This window comes from Perissodus microlepis, chromosome 20 (assembly GCF_051167445.1).
Source record: "Perissodus microlepis isolate ML-2025 ecotype Zambia chromosome 20, ASM5116744v1, whole genome shotgun sequence".
NCBI classification, from domain to species: Eukaryota; Metazoa; Chordata; class Actinopteri; order Cichliformes; family Cichlidae; genus Perissodus; species Perissodus microlepis.
In genome coordinates this window covers 26,036,709-26,057,238 of record NC_140480.1, presented here as the reverse complement: position 1 = coordinate 26,057,238, position 20,530 = coordinate 26,036,709, and the positions used below count along the sequence as shown (strand labels likewise).

General features: G+C 38.8%; 1 protein-coding gene across 2 annotated transcripts; it reads left to right on the top strand.

The window, feature by feature from the left end:
* The first annotated feature begins 359 nt into the window (after window positions 1-359).
* On the top strand, window positions 360-20,154 carry LOC146364660 (chemokine-like protein TAFA-1). 2 transcript variants are annotated; one of them, XM_084917598.1, is made up of 6 exons: window positions 360-801; window positions 1,842-2,002; window positions 17,507-17,647; window positions 18,776-18,900; window positions 19,091-19,177; window positions 19,333-20,154. In XM_084917598.1, the coding sequence occupies exons 1-5, from the start codon at window positions 746-748 to the stop codon at window positions 19,121-19,123; spliced, it is 516 nt and encodes a 171-aa protein (XP_084773724.1). In that variant the 5' UTR covers window positions 360-745; the 3' UTR covers window positions 19,124-19,177; window positions 19,333-20,154. The 2 variants fall into 2 exon arrangements, with proteins under 2 accessions (XP_084773724.1, XP_084773725.1); XM_084917599.1 differs by having other exon boundaries at window positions 362-801; window positions 1,861-2,002.
* The last annotated feature ends 376 nt before the right edge of the window (window positions 20,155-20,530 follow it).

Sequence of the window (20,530 nt, the reverse complement as noted above, 5' to 3'; positions counted from 1 at the left end):
TCCCGAATCTTTTGTTACTTGGTAACATAACATCCTGACTTTCTGGTCAGGATTTTTAGATTAATTTTGAATCACCTAGAAACACTGAGCGTGTCTTTAAAACCCTAATGTAGACAGATTTGAGACACTCAATTAAAAATGAAAAGAATAAAATGAACTGTTGCCTCAGATGAAAAATAAATGCATTCTAAATGTAAATAATTGCTAATCCCGTGGTCACAGCTACATGAGTGATACCAGTTTCCCTTATTTGCATTTGTTAGAAGCATCTGTTTAGATGGAATCCCACTATGCAATCTAATCCAGAGGCAGTCTGGCTTTAAGACATGTGATACACTCTTTACACTCAGCCAAGCTGTACGTGAACATTTGTCTCTTAGTGTTCGCTGAGGAGGGACTCAGCGAGCGCTGCTGTTCAGAGGCTGCCTCTCACTGGAAGGATGCAGACGGGGAAAGAAGAGATTCCACTACAGTTAATCAAGGAACACTCTGCACGTGCCTATAAATGCGAAGGGGCAAATGAATTCAGTGTCACTGGGAGCAGCTCTTTAAGGGGAAGCAGTGATAATTCAAAGGTGGAATTGAAACAGCTGTAAATCTATTTCCTGACTCTGGCTTGACGGTCATTCGTGAAACACCGGACTGTTGCTATCAAAGTGTGGAGCAGGGAGACAGAGTCAGCGGAGTTCCCTGCTTGAGCCAAATCCACAGTTATTGGATGGGATCAACATGAGCAGAATTATGGATGGATTTATGCCATTCTGTTGAGATATTTATACACTCATTTTTTGGGTTGCTCAGGTAAGGTAATCTTTTTTTCTTCTCTGAGTGAAACCTCATTTCTGTCGTTGTTAAGATGTTCAGGTTTTGTATCAGTCTTTGAAAAAAAAGAATGGAAACTGTGAAATATGCATTCATAAAGAATAACTGGACTCTTTGACACAGCGTTGAGAAAATCTAAATACATTTGACCTTATTTTATGATACTGATTTTGCTTAAAATTGCACTGTCTGTTTAGCTAATTATCTATTTTATTCCAATTTAACATTTACAAAACCAATATCAATAAATAAAAAGACAGAAAAGACAACCCAGGACTACCAATGAGATTTTTTCTTACTTATGATTTGATAAAAGTTTTTTTAGGGCTTATCATTGAAATATATAAATTAGATTAAAATGTAAAACCTAATAAATAAATCCTGATATGAATGAATTTCAGGGAAGAAATGTTTTTCCAAAAATATTTTTTCATTTTCCATTTTGATATGACCAGATGCATTCCTCCCAGTTGTTCTATATTTTCCTTTTTTTCTTATCTAAACAGCATGGTGAGACATTACAAGCCTTTTGATTCCTATTACCACCACGTCACTGTCATATTACTGTGACAGATACAGAAAAGCCACGGCAGCCAGCTGCTTGCAAAATCTTATCTTTCTTTAAGTTTGATTTTGGTTTTGAGGCAGGAGCACAGCTCAGGAGTTGAAGGGAGTCAGCCTGTCAGGGGAAATCTCTGCTGCATGGGAAAAAGTCCCCAGGGATCACTCCACATTTGCAGTGTTGTGGCTCAGGGACAAGACAGGGCAAAGTAGGAAGATGAAATGGTGAAGAACTCATACTTATATAATCATGCTAATGATAAATTCTGATGACTAAAAATCTCCACTGAGGGGCGTTAAGGTCAAATTACCGACAAAAGTGCTTAAAAGAAAATTGAAATGTATTCATTTTTGCTCAAGACTCCAGAAGTGTGCATGCAGAGGGGATGGGGCAGAAGTGGTGGTGAGGGAGAGTGAGGTCAGAGGTTGAGACATAATGCATTGTGGGTTGATTCCAGCTCTACTGGTCCTCAGCAGATGTGTCCTGTCATGTCCTGGCTGCTCTGCCTGTGCCTCTGGGTCAGTGTGACTGCCATCCAGCTGTGTCAGGCCACTTTCTACGACACCATCCAACAGCATCCTGGGACAAGGCCTGGGCGGACCACAATTCATATGATTGGTGAGTCTTTTTGTGCTTTCTTTCTTATTTGACATGACACATACAGCATAGAAATGTCTACAAAAAATACATTCTGAATCATCTCCATTTATTTCCATTGCCTCTTGAGTACTGCTACTGTATGCTGGGTTTGGCTGCTTAAGTGCTTAATTAGATTCCTAAGAGAAAATATTAGTCCACTTTATTTCAGTCTTTATTTCATTAATATATTAGTGATTAACAAATTATTTAGCAGGCAGATTGCACAGGGGCTGACTTTCATTAAGATTTGCACCACATAGCTTGAGAACTTCTACTGAAGATCACACAGATAAACAATGAATGCCTTTGCTTTTTCCTTCTTCAGCTATTACGGTTGATATTCATGCTACACTGCTCCCCCTCAATTTGATCTGTGCGATTGTGTTGACTGTGAAATTGCACTGAATGGAATATGAGTGAAGCATTGCGGTCGAACTTTTGTTTTCATCAGGCGGACGTGAGCCCTGGTTATGGTAAATAATTATGATCTCCGAATTCAACAGAGAAGAGGAAGCTCAATGCTGTCAGAACTTCAAAGGGAGAAGTAGCTGCATGAATGTGCAGGTCCTGAGTGTCTGTTATTTCCTCTATGCGCTGGTGCACCTCAAGCATATCAGCAAGAAGTCTTTTCAATAGTCTCAATATTGTGAGTCAGAAGACTTCCTGTTCCAACACCTCCATTTCATCACTCAGGTGTGTGCATGTGAATTGGAGACGAAGAAAAATATATAAAAGAAGAGGGAAAAAACACAGGCAAATGGGATATCTTCTCAAAGGTGGTCTCATATCAACAAAAGGAAATTGAATTAATATTTCAACTGTGCGTTCGGGTCCTTTTTTGGAGAAAAGAAACAATTTGAATCCTTCAGGTCCCCGTCTTACTAACAGGGTAAATGTCCTGTCATTCCATTTTTCCATAGACCTCACTTCCGCACAAATGAGATGCCAATTTTATGAGAGGAGGATGGGATGTCTGTCTGGATTGATTCTGACACTCGAACATTTGTTCTGTGCTGTGTTGTGTGCCTGTTGGATTGGTGGGAGGATTGGGGTTGACGGGTCATGAATTGGTGGCAAGAAGGCCATTGGCTACAGACCACTGGGCCAATCATTAAAGGCAGCAAAATGCCACGAGTTCACGGTGACTGGTATTACCAGAGGAAATCAAGATTGCAGAGGGTGAGAGATCAGTTGTGTTCTTGCCAATAGGAATTTAGATCTACCCGGACGTATATCAAATCATTCATGTGTAGTGGTTTTGGATTCAGCTAATTGTGACCTGCTCTTTATATCTCTTAAACATATTGAAACTGTTGATGAATTATCGGCTGTTGTGTGAACAGGCATCTGAGAGATTTATTATCAGTACTGTGTCTCACACTCCAGATGTGTTTTCAATAATAATTTCTTTTTGACATTGTGGAAGCACCTGTTCTGTTCATCCACTGACATATTGGCAGCCTTATTGCAAAGAATGTGTGTCCAGAAGTCCATTAGCTAGATGACCCTTGACTAGGTGCCTGTGTGTGCTCAGTGAATCGAACAAGGTGGCCTGCTTTCCACCCTACAGCTCTACTTACAGATTGCTGCCTGCCACTCTCTCAGATATGCTTAGGGCTATTCTCTGCCTTCCTGGTACAGGCAGGGTTGCTCTCTGCGGTATGATTCATGAGGTGCTGTATTTATTTGGTGCAAAGAGCGTGAACAGTGCACAAAAGAGAACAGATTGTGTTTGTCTTGCATCCGTAAAGGCCTGGTCAGAGATGTTGCTTTTTATTTGGGGTTGTGTATTTCTTGACCCCGAACATATCCAGAGGAAACGAGAGGAATCGCAGATGGACAATTTTTTTTCTGTCTAAAACTCTGACCTGGTAAACAAACAACCAAACAAAAAAATAACCCCATAACTTGGCAATGATTTTAAAATGTAAGCTAAGATGCTAAAAATACATTTTAAAAATCCTGTGCAGGTATGGCTATTTACACTTTTGCACCTCAGATGTTGTGTGATATTTGTTAAGGATCAAAATACATGCTTCAGTTCAGAGGGAACAAAGGTGTGTTGAATTTTTTGAGCAGCAGTCTACATTCAGGGGAAGAAATAGTGCCATTGGTGATGCAGTGCATCATGTGGAGGTGTTAGCAAAAACTACAACAAACAGTAGATAGTGGTTGCCTGAGGTGGCCTTGCTCTCTCGTGAACTTACTCCCACCAACATTTGGCTCGGCAGGGTCAAACTGTTCATAACTGAAAGGTCACTGAATCTCAACGCCGTGCAGATAATCTCTTATCTTGTGGTTACTGTAAAACATTTGGCTGTGAGTGAACATGCATACACAGAGAAGATATGCAAAGCAGCAGAACTGGGGATACAAGCAGAAGGAGCTCACTTGCATGTTAAAATCTGCTCATATTTAAGTCACGCATGCTACATGTTACACTCTTGCAAAGTTACCCTTCTTCCTCTTTAAGATGGCTCCTTCAAACATCGATGAAATTTCAGTGTTAAGCAGCTTAAATATCTTCTCTTCTAATATATGGAGTGAAACTATAGTTTCTCCTTTTTTTTCCTAGAGTGAAAATACCACATAAATCCCTCATGTCTCCCATTCTGCAGCTTTAGAGGGGACTAGAGGATCAGGACTTTTTTCTGTGTGCCTCAACAAAAGAAACCACTCGCTGCCAAAGCTCACAATGAAACAAACATGAAAAATGGATTTTCGGCTGTCACAAACAAAGGTTGTATCCACTATGCACTGTTTTAGACACTGACAATTTAATAGCCTTATATAAGGCATCCTGGAGGCACATTATTTTGACATACATCTTCCTCCTCCCCTCCCCTAGACCTCCTCTCAACCATGCTCTCACTAGTGTCATCGCTGCTCTGCTGCAGTGCCAATGGGAAGTGGCGTGCAGCCTCAGCCCGAGGCTTCGCCACATCTGGAGCTCGGCAAACTCACTTTGTCCTGATGCTGTTACACATGTTACTGTTATACTGAAAGACCATCGGCCACTCTGTGAAACACCAGAAACTTCTTCTACCGCCTGCTAAAAAGATTTCCCGCTTTAATGGCTCTGCTGAAAGCTGAGGCAAAGCTTGTTCAGCCATCATATTTTAGACAGTATTCATGTAATTTCCTTGGTTAGCCCTGAAAGAAAAATATATTCTTAAGTAAATGAATCTGAGGACAATCAGTGGCCTAATTATTACTGTATGCTCACAGCTACAAATAGGTTTTACATATTCTAGTATTTCCCATTTATTTCCTCTTTTAGCCTATGAATTATTCATAAGAGAGTACTCCTCTAAGCTTGTGGATATTTGTTTAAACAGCATGTTTAATTGAAGTCTTTCTGCCAATTCTGTGCCGGGCTATGGTTTGTGGTCACAACGCTTATATGCAAAATGAATTTCTGTGGCCCACAGCTTAATTAATTTGCCAGGCTTCTCTCTCTCTCTCTCGCTCTTTCTCTCTCATGACTTCACCGGCTATTTCTTATCGAAGCCAAATTTTCCCAAGTATTAATAACACAGGTGTTAATGGCTCACAAAGTTTATCCTCCTGATAAAGGCTGCAGTGTTAAATTTTCTCTTTCGGGCCTTTAGAGAACTGTAACAAATTGAAGTAGAAATTAAATAAACTTTTCAGAACATGATACTAATGAATAATGACCTTATTTTAAAAACGTCTTTCAGTTTCTTTACAAAAACATTCTACATGCCATCTACATTTTAAGAACTTATTGATGTATTTTAACACTGTGCATTATATGCCATGTTTATGTACATAACCTATTACAAATAGGCCACTGTAACAGCCTAATAGCACTCATTCATGAGTCAGAAAAGTAATTGCAAATCTGTCACATCTTGAGGTCATTACATTGCTGGCAGCAGCCTGCTCTTTTGCCGTGAACCTCATTATCTGAGAGGTAGCACTGTCAAAGTCATATCTCATTGATCATCAGACACGAATAAATATAATCCTCATCATCTGCGGTTACCGCAGTGTTGCTTTTTTAGATCTGCTGCCATTAAAAACCTCCATCCCAACGTAAAAGTCTTTCATTCCCATCATCCCCTACTACATGTGACAGAAAAGTGACCTAAGTAAACTTATTCATCCTTATGTCTGCCTTAATTCATAATATCAGTGACCCAGAACGAGCCAAAACAAGAAAACACACTCTTGCATACCTCAAGACCCTCAAGGCACTCTAATGTCTATTGGAGCATATACTGCATGTTTTAAGCAAAGTGGACATTATGTAAATATCCTTGAAGCCAAAGTATACCCTTTAAAATTTGATTTAAACATTTGAAGGCTATAGACTCCCTGATTCTAAGATTGATCACGGCGGGTTAAAATGGGAAAACAGCTGAGAATGAAAAGATGTATGATATATGTGGTTTATGCTTTCTTTTTCCTCCTAAGACCCAAACTCTTCCACGGCATGTATTTTTAATTTCTCTTTGATATTTGGTCATTTTGGGGCCCGATGAATGTAAAAACAAAGAATTACCAGATTTTTTTTTTAACCTTATTTTTGTTTTTAAGAAAAATAAGAGCCAAATATGAGGATATTCGTTAAAATTTTTGATAGAACAGTAGCAGTAGAATGTCCTCGTAAGTGGATATAAGGCCCTTGTAGAGCAAAATTCAGTATTTTGGTCTAAATAACCCAAAACGTGATGTCCACATATGTGGACGCCAGGTCCTAGGAGGTTAAAAAAAAGAATGTCTGTAGATGTAAATTGTGACTTGGAATACAAAATACATCTGTAGTTTGTCTCTGTTTACCTACAACGATGCACGCAGCGTCCAGTCATATCAACAGATTCTCAATAAAGAGGTGCTTCGGTCTCATTTAGGCTGTCACTAAAGATGACTGTGTGTACCCTCGCTCAAGGAAGCCCCTTTACTGTGTTATGGTCACACCTCCAAACTGACAAAAGGCAGCTGAGAATTTTTGATGTGTTTAAAAAAGTAACATAAAATACAACTATTAGAAATGCATTGTCTATAATATAGTCTATACACCTTATAGCATTCTTCTGTCCTTCAGAGTGCACCCCACTTTGGGAACCACTGCTCTAAAGTCTGTGTTTAGTGATGTAAAACAGAGTTCACCTAACAGTTCAGTTCAATCCATCACTAAGAAACAAAATGCCAAATGCTTATGGCTTAAACTCCTACTTGAAAGCTTGCATGTAAATAGTTTTTGCACTAAGCCAAAGAAGCTCCTGAGGAACAAACAGAATGCATTGTTACTCCTAAAATTAGTACATTTATGTTAGAACTTTGCGTATACGAACTGTGGCCCGTGGCCAATTGCTTCTCTAAGACATTAGCGCTGCTTAGAAGGCCTACTGTTTAATAACTGCTTAGAATAGCAGAACACGTTTTGCCTCCGAATGACATTATTATTGGATTGTTTCAAACAAATTTGTCTCTGCTGGGTATAAGAAGCAGTGCATCCTCTTGGGGTCATCAGCTAGATTGTTAGACCCTGGATTTGTTTGTAGTTAGCAGCAGTTTTCTAAATATGTTGCTATGACAGCTGACATAGCTCAAGGATAGTTGACTCTGAAATCCCCGAATCCTGATAAAAGTGCTCAGTTTGCTTTAATCCAGAAATAGTCCAAAACAAAACTCGGCTTTTACAGACATCGTCCTTTGTGTTGTGTGAAAACAGCAAACCGAATGAGTGTTTTTGCTAATAATAAACACGGTTCGGGAAAGTTATGGAGCCAGTTTATCTGTGTCTGAAAATAAATTAGTTGCTTCTTAAATGAGTTTATGCATACAATTAAAGTTTCACATCAATTAATGCATGATGATGATGTTGGGAGTAATTAGTATCAAAGTTTTATTACACTAAATTGTACATCTGCTTTAGACCACAGCATGATTTTACAAATGTTGGAATGGAGTTGTTTCATGGTGCTGGGTGACTTACAAAGATAAAGAAATGCATTTATTAGAGGGAATAATAAACTTCACATGAAAAATATTTAAATTGCTTGGAAACAAAAACAACTAACTTTAGATATTTTACTCTTTTTTCCAGCTTTAGATATTCAAATAAGAAACTAAAAGAATAACTATCTGCTATCTCTAACCCTGGATACCCCAGAGTCACAGAATAGATAAGAGCTAGTGGCACCCTGGACACAAACATGCGCCCAGAACTCCCAAGGGCAAGACGCCCAAACTGAAAAAATAACATTACTGCATTTCATTTTGTATTCTATTTATATCTTGGTTTTTACTTTGTGCCTCTTCTTGTGTATGTTGGTTGTTGTTTTGCTCATTTTTGTGCTTCCTGTTAGTTGTTTAGCTTCTCTTTGTTTTCTTTTTCATATCTTGGTTTTGAATTTGCGGCTGTGAACCTGTATTCTCTGGAACCATTATTTTAATAAGATGATAAGAGAAAAGCGAGTACCACTTTGCAGCCACATAGATGGGCTCTGTGTTGTTTTTAGCCAAAAATGTCGCCCCCTTTTAGAGGCCCGTAAGCCCACTGAGTTACAGGATAATAGACTACAGTAAATGTTTTGCCAGGCACCGTGACAGCACTTCAAATTCCTCATTATTAATGACATGAAAAAATCAATTCAGCCTTTTTATCCTTTGTTCCTATGTCAGTGAATCAAAACAAGCCTTCACATTGGAAAGGATCCCACCATCACGGCACTTCACTGTAATTGCTGATGTCAGTGGTTGCACAAGTGTTCATGTGTGAGCACTCGTTCACTTTAATTCAACATTTTCCCCAGGAATCAAAAACTACCAGTGAATTAGTGATAGCTCCTGCCCTCAGAGTTTGTAAACATTATATCAGCAAGTTCAGACCTTCGTGTCTCTTGTGTGCTGAGGATTGCTTGGGCGAATGCACTCCCTGCCAATGTAAAATTCTACCCTGGTGACTAGTTTTCCAGCTTAGCCACATTGTGGGTGTGTAGAGATGTAGACCTTGTCACAAAGCCTGGCTTTTTTTTTTCTCTTTGCAAAGGATTTTGAGGTGTGGCAGACCTCAGGCTCGTCTTGCTCCTTAGATGATTTTGTCAGTTCACTGTTGGCCAGCTGCTGTGGAATTTGGATGCTGGGGATTTTATGATCGAGTTGAAAATAGTAATCTCGCTAAAATTGAGACTGCAGATTCAGAGTCTCTTTTAACTAACACCCCTGTGGTACCCAAACAGCATCGTGGTGAAGAAATATTACTTCTATTAATTCATGCTCTGTATTTGTAGTGTTAAAAATGGGACCTCATTTCCACATTTTTGATTTTTTCAATGAAGGAAATACTTCTTGCAGACTGGGAATTATGCTTGAGAGATCATTTCACATGGCATTGCCTTTGTGGTAGCCTATTTTAAATGCTTGGCAGGAATATGAAATTCATTATCATTACTTAGACCTCATTAAACTGAAAAGAAGCATCTCAACTTGATAATTGGTTCCAAGGGGGAGGGTAGTATTAGGAATAAGCAAAGTAATTAATATTGGGTTTATCAGGCTCTCATGCAGATTTTATTTTACTTTTTTTCTGCTCCTAATATCTCCTTGGTGTGCCATAAGTCTTCTGGCATATTTACACCATGGATCCAATTACCTTTCCTGCAGAGACTGGATAATGCATGTGTGAAAATGGGGGACGAAAGTGGGGATATTATGTTTTTGTCAAATATAAAGAACATGACGGAGAGACTAAATGAGACATTTCAAGTCATGCATCACCAGAAGAAATTAAATTACAATAAAAAGACAGTGCTTTTTAAGGGTCTACATTAAAATCTGGTCCAGTATCGAGCAAATTAACAAGAACTTTATGAGGCAGTCAGTGAAGTGAACACATCTACAATGTCTAATTTAAAGCATGTTATGCATGCATTTAAAATGTTTCAATATACAAAACAAATGTCCTGTATCATCCTTAATGGCAGGAAGATGTGTTTAAAATGTTGATCCTTTGGCACGGGCTGCCAGCAAAGATAATATCTGCCATATTAGTCCCCTTATCGGCACTCCTACATAATAATCGCCACTGTCTCTTGAGAGAACAGTCAGGAAAGGTCATTTAATCTTTGCATTACGCATGTTACACAGTTTACATGCTGCTACCACATCGGCACCCAGGGTGGATTGTCTGGTTGGCAGTGAGAAGGCCAGCAGTCACATCAGAGGCGAACAGCCGTTCTCTAAAGGCTCTCTGCTTTGGCTCTATCTCTCCTTCCTTTTCTTCTTGCTGAATGCAACTCTTTCATCTGAGCAAGCGATCTAAAAATATGAAATACCAGTTCTGGACATTTGCGAGTTAGAGAAAAAAAAAAGCTAGATAGAAGGACAGGAACAGCTTGACATTTAAAAATGAATGACATCACACTGACAGAAGACAAATTTTTACAATGCATTCTTTGCTATGCGCTCCTTTTCCGAGAACTCTGCAGTAATTGTGTGCAACAACAGCATAGCCTGTTTTATGTGTGTTTAATGGACATGAAAACTGCTGTGTGATTGCTGTACTTTGCTGTCAAGCTCAACATGCCACACCATAAAAAACACATAACCACTGGCCTTTTTCATGTGTGGGACCAACTCACTGAAGAGTCAAAATAGCACAGAATATCCTTGATCAGGACCACGGTGTCGCCAGTGTCCCGGTCCCGTCTTGTATGTGACAACACGAGACGACAGACTTTGAGGCTCAGATGCAAATGAGAAACCCATTCTCCACTACTCACTGCTTCTTTTGTTACATGCAGTTTTCATGCATCTTAAAACAAAAGCACGCTCTGCACTGTGAGTAGTCATTTGGCATTTCAATAAAGTATCACCCATGTCTGGCCCACTGCACAAGACCAATCTAACGGCCTTCTTGCGTGACATGCTGTCAAAACCACCGGGCATATTTCATGAATATCTGTACTTTTATTTGTCATGGACAGTGCCTTTTCAGAGTAGAAAATGGTAGTGTTGATACCCCCTTTCTATCAAGCACATGCGCACACGTTTGTAAACTTACAACATGCAAGTGTTTTAAAGAAGAAAAAAAAGATCAACCTAAATATGTATTGATAGCAATTAATACCTAAAGCTGTTGACAAATTCTGTTAATTCTTTAAACATTTGCAATTCTCAAATTTACTCGAGCGTTGTTTGAAATCTCATTTACACTGCAACAACTCCTCTGCATTTTCTCCAGACTCAAAACAAATTTGTCTCAGAGTGTATCGAGCAATATGTCACTCACTTTCACCCCAGCATTTATGTCTAGAATAACAACAGTACTGCAGGGATTTCAGATGTTTTTGCAGAAGGCAGGGAAAAAAATAGACACTCAATTTGACACCATGCAGTCACATGTTTTGTGCCTCTCACTGTCTTCCATCTGCATTAATTTGACATTCTCTAATCTGGCGCTCCCATTTCCTGTCAGCAACAGAACTGCTGTACCCTGCTGGCTTGGATGTCTACAGAGAGCATGCACAGAGAAAGTGAAGCCTATTAAGGGTCACCTTGGATGCATTTCCCATTAATAGGTGACAGGCATGGTGCTCTAAAACGTGGACTTCTGTGGTTGGGAAATCAGGGCCCGCTGTCTCTGATAAATGACTTTTGAGCTACAAAATAATTAACCACAGGAACTACGGACTTTCCAGGGACTTCCATGTGACATGGACTCAGCTCTGAGCTTGTTTGGAGTTATTCAGATGTCACACAGTTATCAAGATATATTGTCACATGGCACTTGTGCACTGTGCAAGCATACACATTCAGAACAGGGTGTACACAGAGTGCCACCGGCTGCCAGTCAATGGAATACAAAGCCCAGGAGAGAAACTGGTTATCTGCTAAATTGAGTCCCTTAGGCTTTCCATTTGGTTTGTATATGGAGTGTAACAGTGACTACTTTCAGTGCTTTCCTTTCGGTTATATTCGCTGTTCATTAAATCGTGGTGTTCAGACTCCCTATATGAATTACACATATAACATTTTTCATGTATACACAGTTCTGAATGCCTGAAACAGATGGCAGAGGAGTGTTGTCATTCAGAGGGTATACTTGCTATCAGTGTCTCCAGAGACAACCCCACAGTCTGGGCTCATTACAGTAGACAGCGAGCCATTGCATACTTATTGCGTAGTGACATTTCTATTGAGATAAACTGACCATTTTCCTCTGCGCAATAGCTGTTTCATCACGTCTGAAGAACCATTTACTGGTCCCACATGAACCCTGCTCACATTCATTAGGCAGGCAGGACCGCAGATCCACAGAAATTCAGAATTGGTGCTACGCGTTCATGTCACGCATGATTTGACAGTATTTGCCTTCAACCAGGCTTGCTGTCCATAACTCATCGAATTTCGATGCAGTGTTGTTGGCTTCCAGCGTGACTCATTGTGCCGGAGAGCATTGACTGAACGACACTTGCTGTCCATTGAGCAGATGAGACGCTGCGGATCCCAGGTGTTGTCATTTGTGTAGATAATAGCATTACATTTAAGTGTTTTGACAATTTTCCATGTGGTAAACTTGTTCTGCACAGAACCCTCTGTGAGGAGTTGTTTAGAGTGCTAGAAAAATGTTTTGTTTTCTGCTTTTTGTGTTTCACAAAATCAGTATTAAATTGATTTTACATTAGCTATCAACATGCTGTTACATCTTGATTTGCAGACATAAAAGAAGCTTTAGATGCTTCAAAACTCATGGAGTTCAGATGAGTCCAGAATGAATGCATCTACAATTCAGTTATTTTTCTACAAGCATTTCTGTATAGTACTTAAGGTAATGATCTCACCATTAGATCCATTTGTAGCTCTCCTGGACCCTTTGATCATATTTTATGGCTTGTAGATGTTAAACTAAATGTGAAAATGTATAAAGTCATAGGGAAGAAGCTCTAAAAGTGCTTTGAATATCAAGTAATAGACTGATAAAAGTGTAACACAAACACAACCAATAAAGCAGTAAGACAACAGAAGACAGGTCCTTTAGCTGCACTGAAGGCACAAAATTGTACAGTATGACTAGTACTTTTAATATGAGATTTAAAAAAAAAAAAACAGCTGAGAAGAATTTAAAAGTTATTTCTGCTGATAAAACAGCTCTGATCTAATGTACTCTAAAGCTTAGCAGCACTCTCATTTTTTAGGCATACAGCAGCTAATGAAAGATGTAAATTGATTTCTGGCAAATATAGGATCAAATTAGACTCTTAAAAGGATGAAAAAGTAAAATCTTAGCTTATGCTGCATAGATTTTGCTCTCTTGAGTAAATGTAGTTCTTAAATACAGTCCAGTATTAATGTAAACATTTATCTCATATGCTCGAAGAAAATTGGTGTGATTCCGTATGTTTTTTTTAAATTTCAATGCTTAATTTGGTAAATACTTCAGTATCATTGATGTCCTGTTCATCGTTAATCATTTACATTGTATCTGTAACTGTAGAATTAGAAAACACAATCAAAAGCATGTTCATTGTTCCAAGGATTTATTTCTCATAACAGATCAACAAAGGTCAGCATATGCAATAAATCACCTTAAGAAACCAAACAACACCAGGAACAGATCTTCCCAGGCAACACTAGAGAAATCTTACCACAATATAGCAGAATAATTTTTTCCCCAGCTCTTCCAAGCCTGAAAATGAGTTGTGCCCTGTTGAGTGCAGGTTATACAGGTTTTCTGGCCCAGAGTAATGAAGAGGCAGGAGCAGGGAGCATGGCAGCAAAATCAGGGCAGCTCCAGTTGAGACCCTTTTTCTTTGTGACCTCTGACCTGATGAATGACAATTTCTGTGTGACCCTTGTTCCCTGTCAATCAAAATGTTTTTGTAGAGGCAATACAACCATGAGCACGAACACACTGGCAGACACACACACTGTCAAAAGCCATTTGTCATTTGGAAGACTGATAATAGGAGAAATGGAAATACAGAAAACAATTATACCCTTGCATGACTCCAGCCCTTACCTGAAGAGAGCGTTCATATCCAGCCATGTTATCCTTCGTTTCCTTCTGCAATATTTATCATGCAATGATGGGGTCTTGGAGCATGCAGCGTGTTGTACTTGCAGGCTGAAACCATGGGTGAACTTGAAGAGTGTTCATCAGTGTAAGCTTAGCTTTTGTTTAAAGGTACCCAGTACACCTGCCAGCTGGAAATACCACACTGATTTGCATTTTTATTCGATTTTAATGTATTCTTCGGAGGTGATGATTTCCAAAAATAGAGTATCCTTATTCTTTGCTGTGCTTGGTAGCAACAAGCAATGCAAGTTAATTCTGTTGAATAGTGTTTTTAATAGATCAAAGAAGAAATCTGGGGCTGTCTTATGCAATTAAGGAGATGCATTAAGAAGAACAAACCCCTGTGGGCTGTTGTTTTCAAATGATGCCCCACTGCTTCCACTGGTACATCACGATTAACGTTGTGCAGACATGCCCTTTTGTTGAGTGCATCAGGCAGCAGGCAATATTCGCTCAGACTGGCTACAGAATTTGGATATTTTTCAGTTAAACCAAAGGCTGTTTATGTTTTCTGAAATATACAACCTGGAGTTATGATAACCCAAAGAAGCTCAACTGACTTGGCAAGAAGCGAGAAAATGACAAACTTTTTTAATTCTATCCTTCCCATGGTCTGAAATTTGACTATTCATTTTGTCCCTTAATCGGAAGCTAGTTGTGTTTATTAATAAACACAACTAGCTTCTGCTACTGCAAGAGCAGATTCACAACCAAGGATTGTAAATATGCTGAATATCAACCCGGGAGAAATACTGAATCCTGAATCAATTTCAATTAAGTTTATACCAATCTGACTTTTTGAAGCTTTACACACTTAGAAAAGATAATGATGACTCTTAATGCAATGAGGTAAAAATTAGAGAATCACAGTGAGAAGTTGAGTGATCTACTTTTACCCAGTAGGTCACCTGGGTCCGTGTTGGTTAATCCCCCCGGAACTTAGATGATGACTCACAAGATTTATCTTATTCCTTTTTTTTTTTAAATTTAAGCTGCCTTATGAATGAATTTGGTTTCCACTTAAAAACTGAATCCCTACAATCACATTTTTTCTTCCTTTATTTAGAAGTGATCCAAAATTATCATGCGACCTCTTCATACTTCAGTTTCAGAGCTCAGTGTGAGCACCATGTCGCCCCGATTTGGCGTTTTAAGGTATTATAATGCAATTAAATATAAGAAAAGGAATTTTAAAGTTAGAGTGCAATAGTGATCAATAGATTGAGAATGTGCACACGTACTGACAATAGGTAGTGCTTTGCTGTACTGTGAGTAGAGTGGTAACCATATTTATTACACAGATTTATTTTACTCTTTAAAAAGTACCAGGGTAGATATATTTCTTAGCATTTTGTTCCCTTTATGACTGAATGAGAGGAAGACAGGAAATATAGACAGGAAATGCCAGAAGAAAGAAGGGTTTATGGCTGCAACAACAGTCAGATGGTAGTCAAACTGTAGAATGAACCATGTCCTCATTGTTTGCTTTAATTAGTGAGAAAAGATATCCCTTCACCAGTTCAGTGTACCATTTCTTGCACGTTGAGCCTAGAACAAGCAAATATTTGTTATTTTCTCTTGATAAACAAATTAAACAGTTGGTTGAGTATTACTTAATTGTATGCTGTTTTTTTAACTACAACTTAGTAAATATTCAATCACTGATTACATGCAATAGCAAAAGTTTCAAAGAAAGGTGAAAGAAAGGTCTTTGAATCATCTCACAACTAACACAACCCCATCTTTTTTGATTACTTTATGGTTAGTTTCATTAGTTTCATTGCAGTGATTTGTCCGATGACCAAACAACATCGGGTTTTCTGCTAAGATGGTGTCCAAGGCTTCGAAGAAACTACTAGGAATCAAGAGGACCTCACTAACCAAAATATTCAAATGCAGTGAAGCAATATATGCAAATCTAGCCATGACACATTTCACAAACCCACAGCTCATTGTCAAACATTACTTCAAATCACTTTGCTGGCAGTGTACCAGATACTTTTCCCCTCTCACTGCTCTTTCTCTCTGCAACCTCCTTGATCTTGTGTCATGTTGACGGGTGTAATTGTCAGATGGTCCTTTGCTGCACAGCTCTCATATGTTGGAGAGTCTGAGCGCAGTGGGTGGGAGAGGCCAGAGGCCGAGGTGGGTCATGTCCGTTTCGTCCAGTTCTAACATCCCTCAGGGCAAAGCCAGTAGTTTGGCGATAATTGCATGGTGGATGCAGTGTTCATATTCATGATAACCCTGAAGCAGGCCTCTCCTCCTGCTAATAGATGTCTTTTTTCTGCCCGCTCTCACACATCTCTTCATCGTCATTTCACATTCGCCAAGCTGCAGGGGCTTCGCTTGTTCAAAGACTGTAAAGCACAGGAATGATTATTCTGGTTTACGGCAAACTTCTGTGATGTTTTACTGTTATTTTGCTGCATAAAAACAAACAATTCATGAATATGGACATTGTAGATTAAACACAAGATACATCATTTTCAAGTACCTTAAGGGACATTTTTAAAGCATTCAAAATCATGAGCAGAAACATAAATATGACAGTTGTTGTTGGAAGCCCTGTTCAGATATTCTGCTCAACAAAAAGTGCCAATACTACAATGTTACCACAGTTATAGGCAAAATAAGGGGGCTCAATTATAACACAGAACAAATATATATATATATATATATATATATATATATATATATATATATATATATATATAGATAGATAGATAGATAGATAGATAGATAGATAGATAGATAGATAGATAGATAGATAGATAGATAGATAGATGAGCATTTTATATTTCTAAGCTAAAATCATAGTTATCTGAAAGATAACAAGGGGTCCGACCCAGACACCACTCTTTTAATAAAGAGTCACGTGGAAGCAAGCTTGGCCAATCCAAAGCATTTTATAAGCTTATCATATGTGGTTATATGTACTATCTAAAGCATAACTAAAGATGTAATAAATTCACTGTGAATCTGATATTATTAATATCGTGATATTTGGGAAAAAGCTATTCCATTCAGAAAGCTAAATAGCATCTTTAGAAAACCTGTTTTGTCAATAACTATGTTTAAAATGACCTTCATTAGGTTTAAAAAGGGTCTGCTTTCACAGGAGAAACTGCTCCCCAAAATACTTCATGCTTGAAAACACAGCTGTTGATTAAAAACCTAATAATTGTCTCTTTGATTAATCAAGCGACAATCATCAGTTAAATGTAGGTGAGCAGAAATATTTCCTTCCAAACAGCAAGATTAGTGTAAACTACTCAAGTAACCTCATAATTGTTAACACGGAGCTCAACTAAAATAGTAACTTTCCAGCAGTGAATCCACAAATGTCCACAAATGAGTTAAGTGTTCAGAAAGCAAATGCAGCTCAACTTAATGGCTAAATGTAGCCCTTTTTTTTCTTTCTTTCTTATCAGAAGGGGGCACATGTGAGGTAATTGCTGCTCACAGATGCTGTAATAAGAATCGTATTGAGGAGCGGTCACAGACGGTCAAGTGTTCCTGTCTGCCAGGGAAGGTAGCTGGAACCACTAGAAACAGGCCTTCATGTGTTGACGGTGAGTATTTTTATAACCAAAGAAGAAGAAAAAATATCAGGTTAATCTACAATATCGGCTTTACTAATTCTGTCCTATGATTGCATGGTATTTATTCTGTGTGTGACTGCTTTGCAAGAATAGGATGCTTCCCCCTTGGAATTCTACCAAGCATGTTCTGTTTTACATACAAAATATGTTTTATAAAGATACAGAGATTTGTGCAAATCTCTCAAAAGGCTGAAGTCACCCGTGCAATGCTTTGTCCCAAATAAGATTAACATTACCTGTGATAATGCCACATACAAATTGTGTTGCTGACAGACAGCAGAAGGTTTCTGCAGGGGTAAGCTTTACTCCGACACAAGACAGTCAAATGCATCTGCCAAATGTAGCGCACCTCAGGGAAGAGTGCAGAAATAAAAAATAGAATAAGGCAAAGAGACACAGACAAAATAGGCATTGATTAAATATGCACCTTGTGGATATTTCATGAAGGTTTTACACATGCTTTGACAAATGTCTCCTACACAAGCTCAATGCTTTGTAAGAAATGAATTTGGTGTCGGGGTCTGACACAACTAAAACACATATTGGCTTTAGGAAACCTCTCACCTGCAGCTTTTATCTTAAATCCTTTTGCAAATATTACTGCAATATCTGAGCAGACTGAGGGATATTTGAGTGCTCTCCATGTCAGCTCTGACACATTCTTTTCCTCTGTCACACATTGCAAACCATTTACTGTCTACTTACCCTGTATTTAAGGCAATTTTCTCTTCTGATGGCAGGGATATGGTGTGCATTAAAGTCAAGTCCCAGTCACACCTACCAATCCCTACACTCAATGAAAAGCCTGAGTTCCAGCCTCTGTATTAATGTATAACTGCATCTAATAAAGAGGCCACATTTTAAAGGATATACAATGTAAAGCAATAGTTTTTCACCAAAACGGGTTGTCCAAAGCATATAGAGCTATCATATACAGCCACATTACTTACCAAAAGCTTTGACGTAACATATAGATAATTAGAATTAGACAACTTCACCTTAAATCTCCTAACCACCAAAGCTGTGCTTTCAGGCTTTTTCAGTTTGGGGCTTTTTACTTGGCTACTATGTTATTTCTCTTGTCTTTGTTGCCTGTAGCATCCATAGTAATTGGGAAGTGGTGGTGTGAGATGGAGCCTTGCCTGGAGGGGGAGGAATGTAAGACGCTCCCTGACAACTCAGGCTGGATGTGTTATGCGGGGAACAAGATCAAAACCACAAGGGTAAGATAACCTCTCTTGACCGCAGGATTCGTGATATTATAGCAGAAATGTGGAAGAAAAGTGTAGCATTCAGTGACTCTGTCTGTGGCATCAGCATAACATTGAACTTTGCAGGATTCCTTTTCAGTGCAAATTGACTTGTTAACAACTGAGTCTAACCTCTTAATTCCTTCCTTATTTTTCTTGTCAGAACACTCAGCCATACACAACATCAACATATTAGCATTTTGCAGAAGGGATGCAAGTGAAGACCTCAGGTGCAGAGGATAATTTGCAGGTCAGCTTACTGGGAAACTGGATTACTAATTAATTTCTCCCAACTGTTCCAACTTCTGAACTGAGCAAAGAGCAAAACACAGAATTTATGCTCTCTTCTGTGCTATTAACTCTTAGCATATAGCCCTCTAAATGTGTCTTTCTTTCTCATTTCAGCACTGTCGTAGGACCAATTAACGCAAGAGACAATGAACCCATTGTTGCTTGAAGAAATGCAGACACTTCTCAAATTAAAGTGTAAAAAGATGTAGAATACATAAAACACATTCTGCTCAAGGCTCCTGCTCAAAGCCGCCTGCAGGAAACTTCATCATAACCTTGTAATGAATACATTTTCCCCATTTTTTTTCCAACTCTGAGACAGAACGAGACTGTCTGTGCATTTGGATTAATATCTGGAGAGAATCTGACGTCCCTCCGTAGACAACAGTAAGACAGATGTGTACTACGAAGCACCAAACAGGAGAGGAATATATCAAAGGACATGGGATGAGCAAGTGCAGAAGCTGACAGCCCTCAGGATTTTCTTTACTCCTTTTAATATTAGAGGAAAAACATTGTACATAATTTGTTTGTCCTTCATTGTGTACATGAACTATTTATGGTGGTGGTGAACCTTCCCCCCTTCAAACCCACAAAAGAGCCAAAGTCTGACGAGTTCACGAATAATATGTTAGGATGAAACAAATGCATTATGAGGAAGATGTTTTACAAATACTGCTTGTGTGTCTTGATACATTTTGCCATTTGTTTGTGTGGTACGTGTATGCCTTTGATAACCTCTTAAATTGCTTTACCAATTAAATTTGGTGACATGTCAGCTACCCTGTTGATTCACCAAAACATGTGAAACCAGTTAAACCATTTCCAAAACTTGAAATGCCTTATTTGTGTTGGATGATTCAAATGGTAATACTGTACATATGAAGCCATCTATTGATATGTGCTGAAGTTTCATTAAAGTCAGTGTTCCTGTTACTCATGCGAGTGCATCTTTGCCACTCAGTAAAACATGAACACAAAGCCCCCCAAAAATGATATTTTAGATTCAGTGCACCTCACGCTTCCTGAGGAAATGATCACTTCTGTACTGCTATGTGCATCGCAAATAAAAATCCACAAGTCGACTGAGAAATCGCAGGGGGGGGAAAATGACACTTAGAACTCGCCTCCCCTTGTTTTCTCTGATATCAAAGCAATGTAGTTACAGCTGTGTGCACATTCTTTGGTCAACTTTAAAAACAAATTCCTAATAGCCCATTGAGCTCTAGCTGTAACCCACACACTGACTTATATAAAAGATGGATGTAACCCACAGGTTGGAAAAGTGAAGCCAATAGGGCATTCGCTCTTA

Bases quoted from the DNA above. Each gene is read 5' to 3' on its own strand.
- LOC146364660 (XM_084917598.1), top strand. From the start codon at position 746: ATGGATTTATGCCATTCTGTTGAGATATTTATACACTCATTTTTTGGG. The intron at 2,003-17,506 runs GTGAGTCTTTTT...CTTTCTTATCAG, and splicing joins GACCACAATTCATATGATTG to AAGGGGGCACATGTGAGGTA. The intron at 18,901-19,090 runs GTAAGATAACCT...TTTTCTTGTCAG, and splicing joins ACAAGATCAAAACCACAAGG to AACACTCAGCCATACACAAC.